The following is a 13,034-nucleotide window of genomic DNA, read 5'->3' on the forward strand; positions in this document are numbered from 1 at the left end:
GGGGAGCAACACGGTCCAGAACATTTAAACAGGCAGAGTTGAACTGAGAGGTTAGCTCCTCAGTGGTAAGAGACACCGAGAGCTGTTCGATCCTCTCAGAGTTAAAACCTTCATTAAAACGAGCAGCAGTGAAACGGTTAATGGAACGCGTACGTGCAGGAACGCACGTCTTAGCAGTAGGACAAGGGGGGGTGAAGTCAAACAATACAGGCATGTGATCTGAAAAAACATTGTCACCGATTTTCAAATTAGAAACAGAGACATCGCGTGTTAAAAAATGTGCTCTTTAAATAAAGTAGACTTAATATAATCTAGATGAACTAACAACGAAGAATAACTTCATTAACAATGTTTTTATTCTGTAACAGAAACAACTTAAAGTTCATCAATTTGCCTGAAAAAATTACATCTTTAGTTAAACTGTAAATTTTTGTGACCATTTGATACTGAAAAATAAAATTAAATATAATCAATAAATAATAATAAATTTAAATTGATCAGCAACATTTTTACTCGAGTGTTATATAAAACACCTAAAAACCCCGTAATGAACAAAACAATTGTGCTGATTTTTTTAATCAAAATGAGGAAGTCAGGATCAATGATGATCGATAAACTCAAACATTTAGTCAACGTGAAAGAGGAAAGAGGGGCAGGTGTCGCTCTCGCTCTGACTTTACTCTTTGTTGCCTGCGCGCTGTGGCTGACGTCCAGAGCGCATGACATAAACCCATGCAGCGGAGGTGTCCGAGTTATTTATTCATCATCTCAGCAGCCGAGAGGAGCGACACGGTTCAAGCACGGCTCCCAAAACAACAAGACACTTGTTTGTTCGTAACTTTATTACTAATAAAACAGAGCGATACGAGCAAACAGCTGCCGAAACGCACGCCACACATTCACTTCACGTGCAACAGCTGTTCCTTTTGATTGTTACGTTAGAAAAACATCAGTGTTCCTTTAAAGAGTTGAGAAGTAAATGGAGGGACTCATGTTTGCCGGGGAGGGTGTGACATGCACAGAATAATTCCATTGTGAATGGTTGTTTGGAAGTATTTTAGCTTTCTTATCTTTCTCTTCTAGAAACCAGAGAAGCATTTTATTTGAAAAGAAATACAAGTTTCAGATCTGAATATATTGCGAGAATAGTGTGGTGTAACCCAACCAGCAAGGGTGCAGTGGTTTTCTGTGTCTTCTCAAGCTCTTTCGTTCCACAAAGATTCCAGAAGCTGTGCCATCCTGTTGTCCCGTCTCAAGATTAGTTACCTGTATTTCAGGAAACTTATCTGCTGACTTGGTGCTGCCTCTGAGGTACCCGTTACATTATTGCACAGTTAGTACAGCAACATTTTGTTCCATACAGCTGTGTGAAGGATAGACAGAAGTGTAGCAGAACTGTAGCTTTAAAGCCACATAGAGTGATATAATACATGTATGGGGGGACAAGATGGTGAGATTGTCCATGAACACGTCCAGATTGTTTCCATAGTCCTGATAAAGATGTTACAGTGTCTCTCAGCCGGAGCAGAGCTTCTTAATTTACGTATCCACCAGGAGCAATTTGAGATAAGTTGTCCTATCCAAGGCCAGTGGGGAGGCCACATTCAGATAAACAACAATTGCTTTGGGCAGGTCGACTCTACTCACACGTCTGCCTTCAGTTCTGCTGGTTCACTCGATGGTGAATCCAAACAGCCTGATCCATGGACATTCTGCCAGTCAGTGCTTGTTAGTCTTCTCCAAGGTCGAATCCTTCATGCCGGTGAGTCCTAGGAGCTGCAAGTGGCCCACGAGTCTCAGAAATCGCTTCCAGCTTACGGTTCAGCTCGCAAAGCATATTAGTCTGAGAGCTCGAAGCACGGAGTAATCCTAGGCAGATTTACTATTGCGAAAACTGCTGCCGCCGTCTTCATAACCCGGGTATCTGCCGATCCCCAAAAGCAGAAACCCTGATATTATATATATATATATATTTCTATTGCGTTGAGACCAGCTGACCAATTCAATTCACTTTATTTATAGAGCGCCAAATCACAACAAAGTTGTCTCGGGGCACTTTACAGGAACATTCACATAAAAGCCAGTCAGTAAAGTTCTCTCTCTAAGGACCAGATCAATAATAATTTTCGATTCAAAAGATGTGTAGAGTGGCTCTGTGATTCATAGGACTAGAGCAAAAGCGGGAGGGGAGGCAGGAGAGGGAAAGAGAGCATGCGTCTTCCTCGAGAGCGAGAGAGAAAAACGTGAATGATGCTGATGAGGATGATGATGTTGAGGATAATGATGGGGATGATGATGAAGATGATGATGTTAGTAGTGGAGAACTGTGTGTGTAGCAGAGATTATAAGTAATGTCTTGAACCATCTGGTCCTACCAACCCCTCAGAAAGTCATCCTGATAAACTAGCAGGAAGAAGTTCTGTGCTTCTCACAGCTCGTGTTTTGGCTTTCAGGAACAAGTAGAGTACATCTTCCTCATCATCTTCACCGTGGAGACCTTCCTGAAGATCCTGGCCTATGGTCTGGTGATGGATCCCAGCTCCTACATTCGTAACGGCTGGAACCTGCTGGACTTCGTTATTGTTATCGTTGGGTAAGAGCACACTGGAACAACCTGAGAACCCTGAATAGACGTATTGTTGTGCTGTTACTGACCCTGCTCTGACAAAAAGCATCTGCAGAGCCAACAAACTGTTGCATCAAAGCTACACCTGTCCCTGAAGCCCCTTTAGTGGACTCGTACCTGCAGAGAGATGCTGCTTGTTGGGCTTCCACAATGGAAACAACCTGACCGGAGGATTCAGGAGACAAAGAGTTAAATCAGAGGACAAATTCAGACTCTGATGAAAGACGGTCAACGTTTGAGCATCTCGTTCCTTTTCATCGCCTGATGCTGTCATTCTGAGTTCCTCAGGTCCTGAGCTTTGACCTCTGTTTTGGTCCTTGCTGCAGGACCAGGATATGACTTGTCCTCTTCAGGGCGAAGATGACGGTCATGGTGATAAAGCCTGTTGTCACGGTAACGCTGCCTGAGGATGCTCTGTTTCATTTACTGTTAAAGAGGACACTGCGTGTGAGACACAGAGAGACATTCAGGATATCACAGTCAATGGTTGAACCCAGATGTAGGCAGACATGAGGAGACAAACGTCAGGAGGCACAAGGGAGCACGAGGAGGACCAAAACATTTGAAAAGCTCAAGACAATGAGCCACTGCTGGAAAGGTGGTTAGAAGTGGTTTCAGTAGTGGAAAGTGAGAACACCTGAGATGATTGTCAACTAGAAACCGGTGAGAGTGATTCTTGACTGAAAACCTGGTGATGCTGACTGAGGGTGAGAGTGAGGACGGACACAACCACAGGGAGCTGAAGCGAAACACAAAGCTCAGAGAGAAAAAACAAACAACCACAAGGAGAAATAAACTAAAACGAGAGAAATTATATTTCCTGCTAAAAATAAGCAGAAATTAGCAAAAAAAAAAAAATGGCTGAAAAGTAGCTGAAAGGCAGGAAGAAACAAACTACCATAAGGAAGCCAAAAAAAGCTAAGAAAAATGTGGAATTAGCTAAAAAAAAAGAACTAAAGTTACCATTATAAAAGCTAAATAGTATCTGAAAAAGCAAAAAAGCTGAAACTAGCAGAAATCAAATGAAAGGAGCATAGCAAGCTGAAATTAGCAGAAAGAAGTTAATTGGACTGAAAGTAGCAGAAATTAACATAAAATGTTTAAATTTATCTGAAAATAGCTGAAATTAACTTGAAAATTTCAAAAAGACTCACTGAAAAGGTATAACAAGCTAAATTAGCATAAGGAATCAGAAATTCAATTAATTTCCTCTCAACGTCTCTCAACAAAAAAAAGTGTCCAGATGACCTGACTGACCATTGTTGTTTTTTTAATCTGAATTATTGAGCATGAACTTTGATGTCAACTCAATTGTGTTTATTTATATAGCGCCAAGTCACAACAGAAGTAGTTTCAGGGCAATGTACAGAAACTTTCATACCTGTATATATAAAAATAAGTTAACATTATTAATTTGAGCAGACTGCTACTTGAATTGCCACCTTATTGTGGTGGAGGAGTTTGTGTGCCTGAATGATCCTAGGAGCCCTGTTATCTGGGGCAATTTTAATTGCCCCTGGTAGGGTCTCCCAAAGCAGATTGGTTCTAGGTAATAGGCCAGACAAAGAGCCATTCAGAAGACTTTTATGGACAAACAAAAACAAGGAGCTCAGTGTCCCTTGCCTGGAAGTGGGTTACCGGTGCCCCACCCCGGAGCCAGGCCTGGGGGAGGGGCTTGTCAGCAGTGCCTGGTGACAGGGTCTCTACATGGGTAGAGACCCCATTGGTGTGGGCTCTGACTGTTGTTTGTGCCTACATGCCAAATGGCAGTTCAGAGTATCCAGCCTTCTTGGAGTTCTTGGTAGGGGTGCTGGAAGGTGCGCTAGCTGAGAACTTCTTTATTTTGCTGGGGGATTTCAATGCACATGTGGGTAACAACAGTGTGACCTTGAGGGGCATGATTGGGAAGAACGGCCTCTCTGATCTGAACTTGAGTGGTGTTCTGTTGTTAGACTTCTGTGCTAGTCATAATTTGTCCATCACAAACACCATGTTCGAACATAAGGGTGTCCGTAAGTGCACTTGGCACCAGGATGCCCTAGGTCATAGATGGATGATTGACTTTATAGTTGTGTCATCTGACTTGCGGCCGTTTGTTTTGGACACTTGGGTAAACACAGAGGAGTTGAGCTGTCAACTGATCATCACCTAGTATCGAGTTGGGTCAGATGGTGGGGGAAGATGCCAGAGAAACCCGGTAGACCCATATGTGTAGTGAGGGTTTGCTGGGAACACCTGGCAGAAGAACCCTTCAGAAGGATCTTCAACTCGCACCTCCGGTAGATCTTTAACCACATCCCAGTTGAAGTGGGGGACATTGAGTCTGAGTGGGCCATGTGCCGTGACTCAGTTGTTGAAGTAGCTGCCTTGAGCCATGGCCGCATGGTTGTCAGTGCTTCTCGCAGTGGCCATCCTCGAACTCAGTAGTAGACACCCCGGGTAAGGGAGGTTGTCAAGCTGAAGAAGGAGTCCTGTCAGGCCTTGTTGACGAGTGGGACTCCAGAGGCAGCTGAGGAGTATCGGAGGTCCAAGTGGTCTGCAGCCTTGGCTGTTGCTGAGGCAAAAGCTCAGATGTGGGAGGAGTTTGGTAAGGCCTTGGATGAAGACTCTCAGTCAGCTCCAGGGAGATTCTGGCAAACCATCAGATGGCTGAGGAGAGGAAAACAGTGCTTTACTAGCACTGTGTTCATTGAAGGTGTGGTGCTGTTGACCTCAACCAGTGATGTCATTGAGAAGTGGAAGGAATACTTCTTGGACCTTCTAAATCCCATGGCATGTCTTCCATGGAGGAAAAGGAGTCGGGGAACTTTGGGGTTTGTCTGTCCATAACCATGGCTGAGGTCACCGAAATACAGTAGTTAACAAGCTTCAAGGCGGCAGGGCTCCGGGGATGGATGAAATTCACCCTGATTTCTTTAATGCTCTGGATGTTGTGGGTCTGTCTTGGATGACACGCCTTTGCAACATCATATGGACATTGGGGTAGTGCCACTGGATTGGCAGATTGGGGTGGTGGTTCCCCTCTTCAAAAAGGGGGGCCGGACTCACCGGAGGGTGTGCTCCAATTATAGGGGCATAACTCTTCTAAGCCTCCCTGGTAAGGTCTAATAAGGTGTACTGGAGAAGTGAGTCAGATGGTTGGTCGAATCTCAGATCCAGAAGATACAATGGTAAATGGTGTGTACATATACAGCACCTTTCTATCTTATCAAGATACTCAAAGCGCTTTACGCTACAATCTGTGCCCTCATTTACCCATTCATACAGCACTCTACTACATCTATAAAAAGAATAATCAGTGCTTTATCACATTTATACACTGATGGGACACACATCAGAGGCAATGGGAGGTTTGGTGTCTTGCCCAGGGACACTTCGGCATGTGACTGCTGGTGTAATCGAACCCCCAACCCTTTCACTGGAGGACGACTGCTCTAACCACTCAGCCATAGCTGCCCTCCAATGCAGGTTCAGTGTGGGTTCCGTCCTGGCCGTGGAACACGGGATCAGCTTGTTACCCTTAAAATGTAAAAGAAAGAGTAATAGCAACAGTGGAAAGGAAAAACTCCCTCATGAGGAAGAAACCTTTAGCAGAACCAGGATCAGGACAAGAGGACCATCTGCTTCGACCGGCTGGGTTTGGCTATCTATTCCTATAGATACACAATGGCAGGTCAAGAATCACATGTTAAGTTAGAAATAGTATCAAATGAAAACTATTCAATTTTAACAATTCATTTAAGGAAATGAGGTCAGTTTGTCCTCTAGTAGTCTAAGTCTATAGCAGCATAACAAGCCGACCCTAACTATAGGATTTATCAAACAGGAAAGTCTTAAACTGGACAATGTGTCAGCCTCATGGACAGAAACTGGAAGTTGGTTCCACAAGAGAGGAGCCTGAGAACTGAAAGATCTTCCTCCCATTCTGCTGCTGGAAACTCTAGGAACCACAAGTAAACCTGCAGTCTGAGAGCGAAGTGCTCTGTTAGGAAAATATGGACCAATAAGGTCTGTAATATAAGATGGAGCTAGGTTGTTGAGAGCTTTGTAGGTTAGAAGTAAGATTTTGAATTCTATTCTGGATTTGACAGGGAGCCAATGGAGAGAAGCTAAAACTGGAGAGATATGATCTCTCCCAGTAACTCCAGTTAAGACTCTGGCAGCAGCATTTTGGATCAACTGAAGACGTTTTAAAGAAGTATTTGGACACCCAGATAATAAACCATTGCAATAGTCCAGTCTAGACGTGACAAATGCATGGACCAGTTTTTCTGCATCATCTTTAGATCAGATGTTTCTAATGTTAGTGATATTACGCAGGTGGAAGAAGGAGGTTCTAGTAACGTTTGTAATGTGGGGAATAAAAGCCTTGGTTGTCGCTAAGGCAAAAGCTTGGATGTGGGAGGAGTTCAGTGAGGCCTTGGATGAAGACTCAGTCAGCTCCAGGGAGATTCTGGCAAGCCATTAGGTGGCTGAGGAGGGGAAAGCAGCACTTTACTAACACTGCCCAGTGAAGGTGGGGTGCAGTTGACCCCAACCAGCGATGTCGTCGGGAGGTTGAAGGAATACTTCTTGGACCTTCTCAATCCCACCAGCACGTGTTCCATGGAGGAAGCTGAGTTTGGGGACTTTTGGGTTGGCCTGTCCTTAACCGTGGCTGAGGTCACCGAGGTAGTTAAAAAGCTCCAAGGTGGCAAGGCTCCGGGAGTTGGTGAGATTTACCCAGATTTTCTAAAGGCTCTGGATGTTGTGGGGCTGTCTTGGTTGACACTGGAATTAGCTGAAAGTAGCTGAAAAAAGTTTACATTTGCAGAAGGAAGCTGAAAGAAGCTGATGCAGAACAAAATGTGAAAGGAGCAGTAAAAGGTTGTAAACACATCTAGAGATTACAAGGATGGAAAATGAGCTCAATTCATTTTCTATGAGATAAAAATGTCAGAAAATATTTCAAAAAGCTAAAGTTGCACCAATGCCAAAAGTCATAGCAGGATTGTCCTGAAAGAGCTGAGTGTTTTGATTTATGAACCACAAAAATGGTTAAATCATGTCATCTGGACCAGTTTCCTTAAGGGAGAAACGTTTCATCCTCCATCCAGAGGACTTCATCAGTCTGTGGCCTGCCAACCAGATCTGTCCCATAAGTAGCATTCATTACTGTGTTTCAAGCCAACCTCCTGTTGGAATCTTAGAAGTAGACTTTTAGCACGTGCAAAAGGACCCATCTGTCTAAAACAATCAATCATCACGTACAACAATCAAATGTTTTATGCCAGATGGCCGACTTACTTCTCACAGAAACAGCAAGGACACCAAGGCCAAAATGGTTCAGAAAAATGGATGATTGAGCTTACAACCTTTTCTTGTTTTCATTTATGATTTGTTGAAATAGCTTGAAAACTGCGGGACGAGAAAGATGCCGAAAAACGTACGAAAAACAGATCACAGTTTGAATCCTTCATCAACGTTCAGACTATTAACCAAAAACATGATGCAGGAGCTCAGTCTCTGATTTTGAGTCCAGGAAAAACCAGTACCAACAAAAGTTACAAGCACTAAAAGTCACAGCCCTCGATTCCTGGTTGAGCCCAACATTTTGATACATGAACAGCCGAAGGAAATCAGAAGTAGTTTGAAAACCTTGCAGAGACAGATTAAAACATACGGTGGTTGAAGGGGTTCCTGACACTGGTTTGTCCTGAGGTTGGACCATCTTGTGATGGCTGTTGGTCTCATGAACACTTCCTGTTTGCGATCAGGTTGTTTGTTTAGCTGTCTCTCCTCTTGTTTTGGCAGCTTGTTCAGTGTCGTCCTGGAGACGATGACTCATAAGACGGACGGCGAGCAGGCCACCACCCATCACATGCCGGGAAAACCTGGAGGTCTGGACGTCAAAGCTCTCCGAGCCTTCAGAGTGTTGCGACCCCTCAGACTGGTTTCTGGAGTCCCCAGTGAGTTTAAGGGACGGGAACATGACTGGGGCGTCATGCATGCTCGTGCACATGCTCAGCTCTGTGTCCATCAGGTCTGCAGATCGTGCTGAACTCCATCATGAAGGCCATGGTTCCTCTGCTCCACATCGCCCTGCTGGTCCTCTTCGTCATCATCATCTACGCCATCATTGGGCTGGAGTTGTTCATCGGACGCATGCACCGGACCTGCTACTACACCAGAACTGGTACCATCACCCTGCAACCCCTTCATGACCCTGAAGATCTGGGTCGTTAGTTGTAGAGTTACAGAGCCACAGAGTCCATGTTTAGTTGAAACATTTAGGTTCAGTTCGGACCTCTTCCTGAAGCAGTTTAGTCCAAAACTTCAGCTTCTTCTACACAAACTCTTAATTTGAACTTTATTTTCAGTCGCCTTCAGATTCAGCAACAAAATGTTGTTTTTTTAACTGATAAAAGTGTCGTTTTCATGTTTTTACCAACATCAAACTGGGCCAAAGAACTGTTCTGGTCCTCGAAAAGTCCCAAGTTTGAACCAATGAAAACCAGAAACGAGAGGAGTTACAGAAAAACCTCAGTCCTGTTTTTGTTTGCAGATAATTACGTGGAGGATGAACCGGTGCCATGTGCGTTCGCCGGTCACGGCCGTCAGTGCACGGTGAACGGGTCGGAGTGTCGGGGGAAGTGGGCCGGTCCTAACGGAGGGATCACCAACTTTGACAACTTCTTCTTTGCCATGTTGACCGTGTTTCAGTGTATCACCATGGAAGGCTGGACTGACGTGCTGTACTGGGTAAAGTCCACCGCAGGATTCTGGTTCTGGTCTTCCTGGACTCAGAACCCAGTTCTGACTTCCTGTTTATGTTTGCAGATGAATGATGCCATTGGGTTCGAGCTGCCGTGGGTTTACTTTGTCAGTCTGGTGATTTTTGGCTCCTTCTTTGTCCTTAACCTGGTTCTGGGAGTACTCAGCGGGTCAGTTTTCTCAAAGTGCACATGTTCCGAGAATGATGGACCAGAACCGGCCTCAGACTTTGTTTCCTGATTGTTGCAGAGAGTTCAGTAAGGAGAGGGAGAAGGCGAAGGCGCGAGGAGACTTCCAGAAGCTGCGGGAGAAGCAGCAGATGGAGGAGGATCTCTGCGGGTACATGGACTGGATCACTCAGGCCGAGGACATGGACGACCTGGATGAAGACGGAAACCCACGTAAGACTTGGACTCTGTGTTCTGTTGTGGTTTCACAGATCCTCCAGCAGCGGCACATTGTGGATTCTCCTCAGCAGTAAATAGAGGTTGGTGGTTTTTACTCTCTCTGCAGCAGAAAGCAGTTTAGATTAAAGCTCTCAGTGGCTCGAGGTGTGTGTGTGTGTGTGTGTGTGGGGGGGGGGGGCTTTGCAAATGAAATCCTGGCCCAGAATCAGGTCATGTGGACGTGGTTTATCTCCACTAATGTGAAGCAGGAGATAAGACGTCCGAATGTGATGTACTGCAGTCAGTCATGAACTGCTCCATGTTTGGTTTGATGTTTTCTCATAAACCTTCAGTCTCTGAGGGTCGAGACACCTGAGGCACTTTAGTTCACCTCATGATGCATCCAGGTGAGATCACTGAGTTCACCTGACAAGAAATTAATTATCTCAGCATTAACCCCACAAGTCTGTTTGATCTCAGAGCTCTCGTCACTGAACGTGTTTTAATTCATATCCTGATGCTGCTCAATAATGCAGGTACATAAATCTAACAACGTTGAGCCAGGTCCTCTGGACAGATTCTTCTTGTTGAAATGTTTCGTCTTTTATCCAGAAAACTTTGTCAGTCTGAGGAGCTGCAAAAAACTCGATCTTATAAGAAGGCGCCTGTGTGCATGGCTTGCCATTTGCTGCTGTCTTTGCTCGTATTATTTCTGTTTTTTTAGTTTCTCATCTTTGACGTCAACTCTCTGTTGGTGTACGAACGACAACAACTTCTGGATCTTTGACTTTGTGCCACCAACATCACTGATTTTGTCCATTATGAGGGAGCTCTGGTTAGGGTTAGATCTGTTTTTTTGAGAGGAACATAAATCTGACTGTCATCGGCATAACAGTGGAAGGAAATAAAGTTCAAAGTATAACAGAGTTCATCTCCTGACAGTAACAGCGTGTCTTCTTTCTGAATCTCAGGGCCGTCTCTGGGGGATTTGTGTGATAAGAAGAGGAAGTTCGGATGGTTCAGTCACTCCAACGAAACTCACGGTGAGAAGCTCACCTTTCAGAACAAACACTGAGCCATAACCAGTTTCTGAAGGACAACTGGACCTTTTGTTTCTAGATCTGGTCCGTTTCAGTTTGACTTCTGTTCCTCAGTCTCAGTCAGTTGGACCGGGTCAGTTGGGTCTGGTACTGGTGTGGTTTTGCACTGTTAAATGAACTGGGTGAACTTTAGTTCTTAGATGACTGTCAGAGACTAAAACCTTTTTTGGAATCTGTCTTTAAGTTGATAAATCTGGTTCTGGTATTCAAGTGTGTCCAGTTCTGACCCGGGCTGCAGGTCCATCAGATCTCTTTACCACAGTGACCCAGGGACATGGTTTGATCCGATGTGGGACAGTCAGACTGTCTGGGTTTCTATGTGTCTTCAAATTGTTCTTACTCAGTTTCTCATTCGGTCGATTCTCTCAGAGCCGATCAGCTGATTGTATTCAGATCAGAAAATATTTTCTCCCAGCTGGAGAAAAATCAGAGACCTCGAGGATGATGAAGAATTACTGATGATCCAACATGTTTTTGAAGTTTTACTCAACTTATGTCTCCTGTCTGTCTGCCTGTCAGCGAGTCTTCCTGCCAGTGAGACGGGTTCTGAAAACACGGAGAACATCGATGAGGAACACACCAATTGCTGCCAGGCGTGCTGGTAATGTGCTGCTTATTTGGTTATACATACAAGCCACTGTACACCCATGTTTTCTATTTGGGGGTTGGGGGTGGGGGGTCCAGGTGTCTTCAGGTGAGTCAGGTGGACTTTAGTACCCCCCCCCCCACACACACACACAAACACACACACATCTGACTTTGTTATGTTTTGTTTCAGCTCTCGGATGCTGAAGGTTGGCTGCTGGTGAGTTTAGACCCTCTGCAGGTAAATGTCACTTTGATGAACGTCCTTGTCACGAGACGTCTCTCTTTGTGTCTCAGTCGGACGCTGCGGCGCTGGAATCGAGTCTGTCGCAGAAACTGTCGCACTGCAGTCAAATCTGTGCTGTTCTATTGGCTGGTTCTCCTGCTGGTCTTCCTCAACACCTCCCTCAGTGCCTCTGAGCACTACAACCAGCCGGAGTGGCTGACCCAAGTCCAGGGTAACTCCTCCTCCTCTATGTAACCATGGCAACCAGGTTTCTCACTGTGCATAGGACTGTGCAGCTTGTCTTCATGTAAAGACTATGTCCCTCTGGTCCAGATGTTTGTCTAACATGTGTCTCTGCAGACATCGCCAACAAGGTGCTGCTGTCGCTCTTCACAGTGGAGATGCTACTGAAGATGTACAGTTTGGGTCTGGCTCATTACTTTGTGGCCTTCTTTAACCGCTTCGATTGCTTTGTGGTGTGCGCTGGCATCATCGAGACCATCCTGGTGGAGATGAACATCATGCCTCCTCTGGGGATTGCCGTGTTGCGCTGCGTCCGCCTGCTGCGCATCTTCAAGGTCACACGGTGAGGGAACCAGGCTGGAACCTCCCAGCGCTTGTTGCTGCTCCTCTGATTATGCCATCCTGTGTCTCCTCAGCCATTGGACAGCTCTGTCCAACCTGGTGGCGTCCCTACTGAACTCCATGAAGTCCATTGCCTCACTTCTGCTCCTCCTCTTCCTCTTCCTTATCATCTTCGCTCTTCTCGGCATGCAACTGTTCGGAGGAAAGTTCAACTTTGACGAAACACAGACAAAACGAAGCACCTTTGACGCCTTCCCTCAGGCACTGCTCACCTGCTTCCAGGTATGGCTGAGGAAGAGTGATGTCACTTCTTGCAGAAAGTATGGAGAGGCATGTCTCTGATAATCTTCATGCGTTCAGATCCTGACAGGTGAGGACTGGAACGTGGTCATGTATGACGGCATCATGGCATACGGAGGTCCCGTGTTTCCTGGGATGATTGTCTGCATTTACTTCGTCATCCTCTTCATCTGTGGCAACTGTATCCATGGAAACAGATGATCACATGATCAATGATGGCATGTTTCCATCACACATCCATCATCCATCACCCATCCATCATCCATCCATCACCCATCCATCCATCCATCCATCCATCCATCATCCGTGATCCATTCATCCACCTATCATCCATCCATTCATCATTCATCCATCCATCCATCATCACCCATCCATCCATCATCCATCCATCCATCATCATTTATCCATCATCTATCCATCCATCCATTATCCATCATCCACCCATCCATCCATCATCCATCCATCCATCCATC

At 45.3% G+C, this 13,034-nt stretch overlaps 2 protein-coding genes across 2 annotated transcripts in view; both read left to right on the forward strand.

Moving 5' to 3' along the window:
• The first annotated feature begins 1,678 nt into the window (after positions 1-1,678).
• On the forward strand, positions 1,679-11,470 carry LOC119417398 (voltage-dependent L-type calcium channel subunit alpha-1D). Its single transcript, XM_037684601.1, has 9 exons — positions 1,679-1,762; positions 2,454-2,593; positions 8,420-8,574; positions 8,649-8,801; positions 9,171-9,367; positions 9,446-9,549; positions 9,629-9,780; positions 10,737-10,808; positions 11,385-11,470. Exons 1-9 carry the CDS (start codon positions 1,679-1,681, stop codon positions 11,468-11,470), a joined length of 1,143 nt encoding a protein of 380 aa, XP_037540529.1.
• Positions 11,471-11,650: 180 nt separating this feature from the next.
• The window catches only part of LOC119417400 (voltage-dependent L-type calcium channel subunit alpha-1D), a 12,323-nt gene continuing 10,939 nt past the window's right edge, over positions 11,651-13,034 (forward strand). Inside the window, exons 1-5 of the mRNA XM_037684602.1 lie at positions 11,651-11,670; positions 11,748-11,908; positions 12,037-12,262; positions 12,336-12,543; positions 12,622-12,742. Coding sequence (XP_037540530.1) covers positions 11,651-11,670; positions 11,748-11,908; positions 12,037-12,262; positions 12,336-12,543; positions 12,622-12,742 — 736 coding nt within the window. The remainder of the gene's footprint in view (positions 11,671-11,747; positions 11,909-12,036; positions 12,263-12,335; positions 12,544-12,621; positions 12,743-13,034) is intronic.

This window comes from Nematolebias whitei, chromosome 11 (assembly GCF_014905685.2).
Source record: "Nematolebias whitei isolate Nwh7 chromosome 11, NemWhi1, whole genome shotgun sequence".
In the NCBI taxonomy this organism is placed as follows: Eukaryota; Metazoa; Chordata; class Actinopteri; order Cyprinodontiformes; family Rivulidae; genus Nematolebias; species Nematolebias whitei.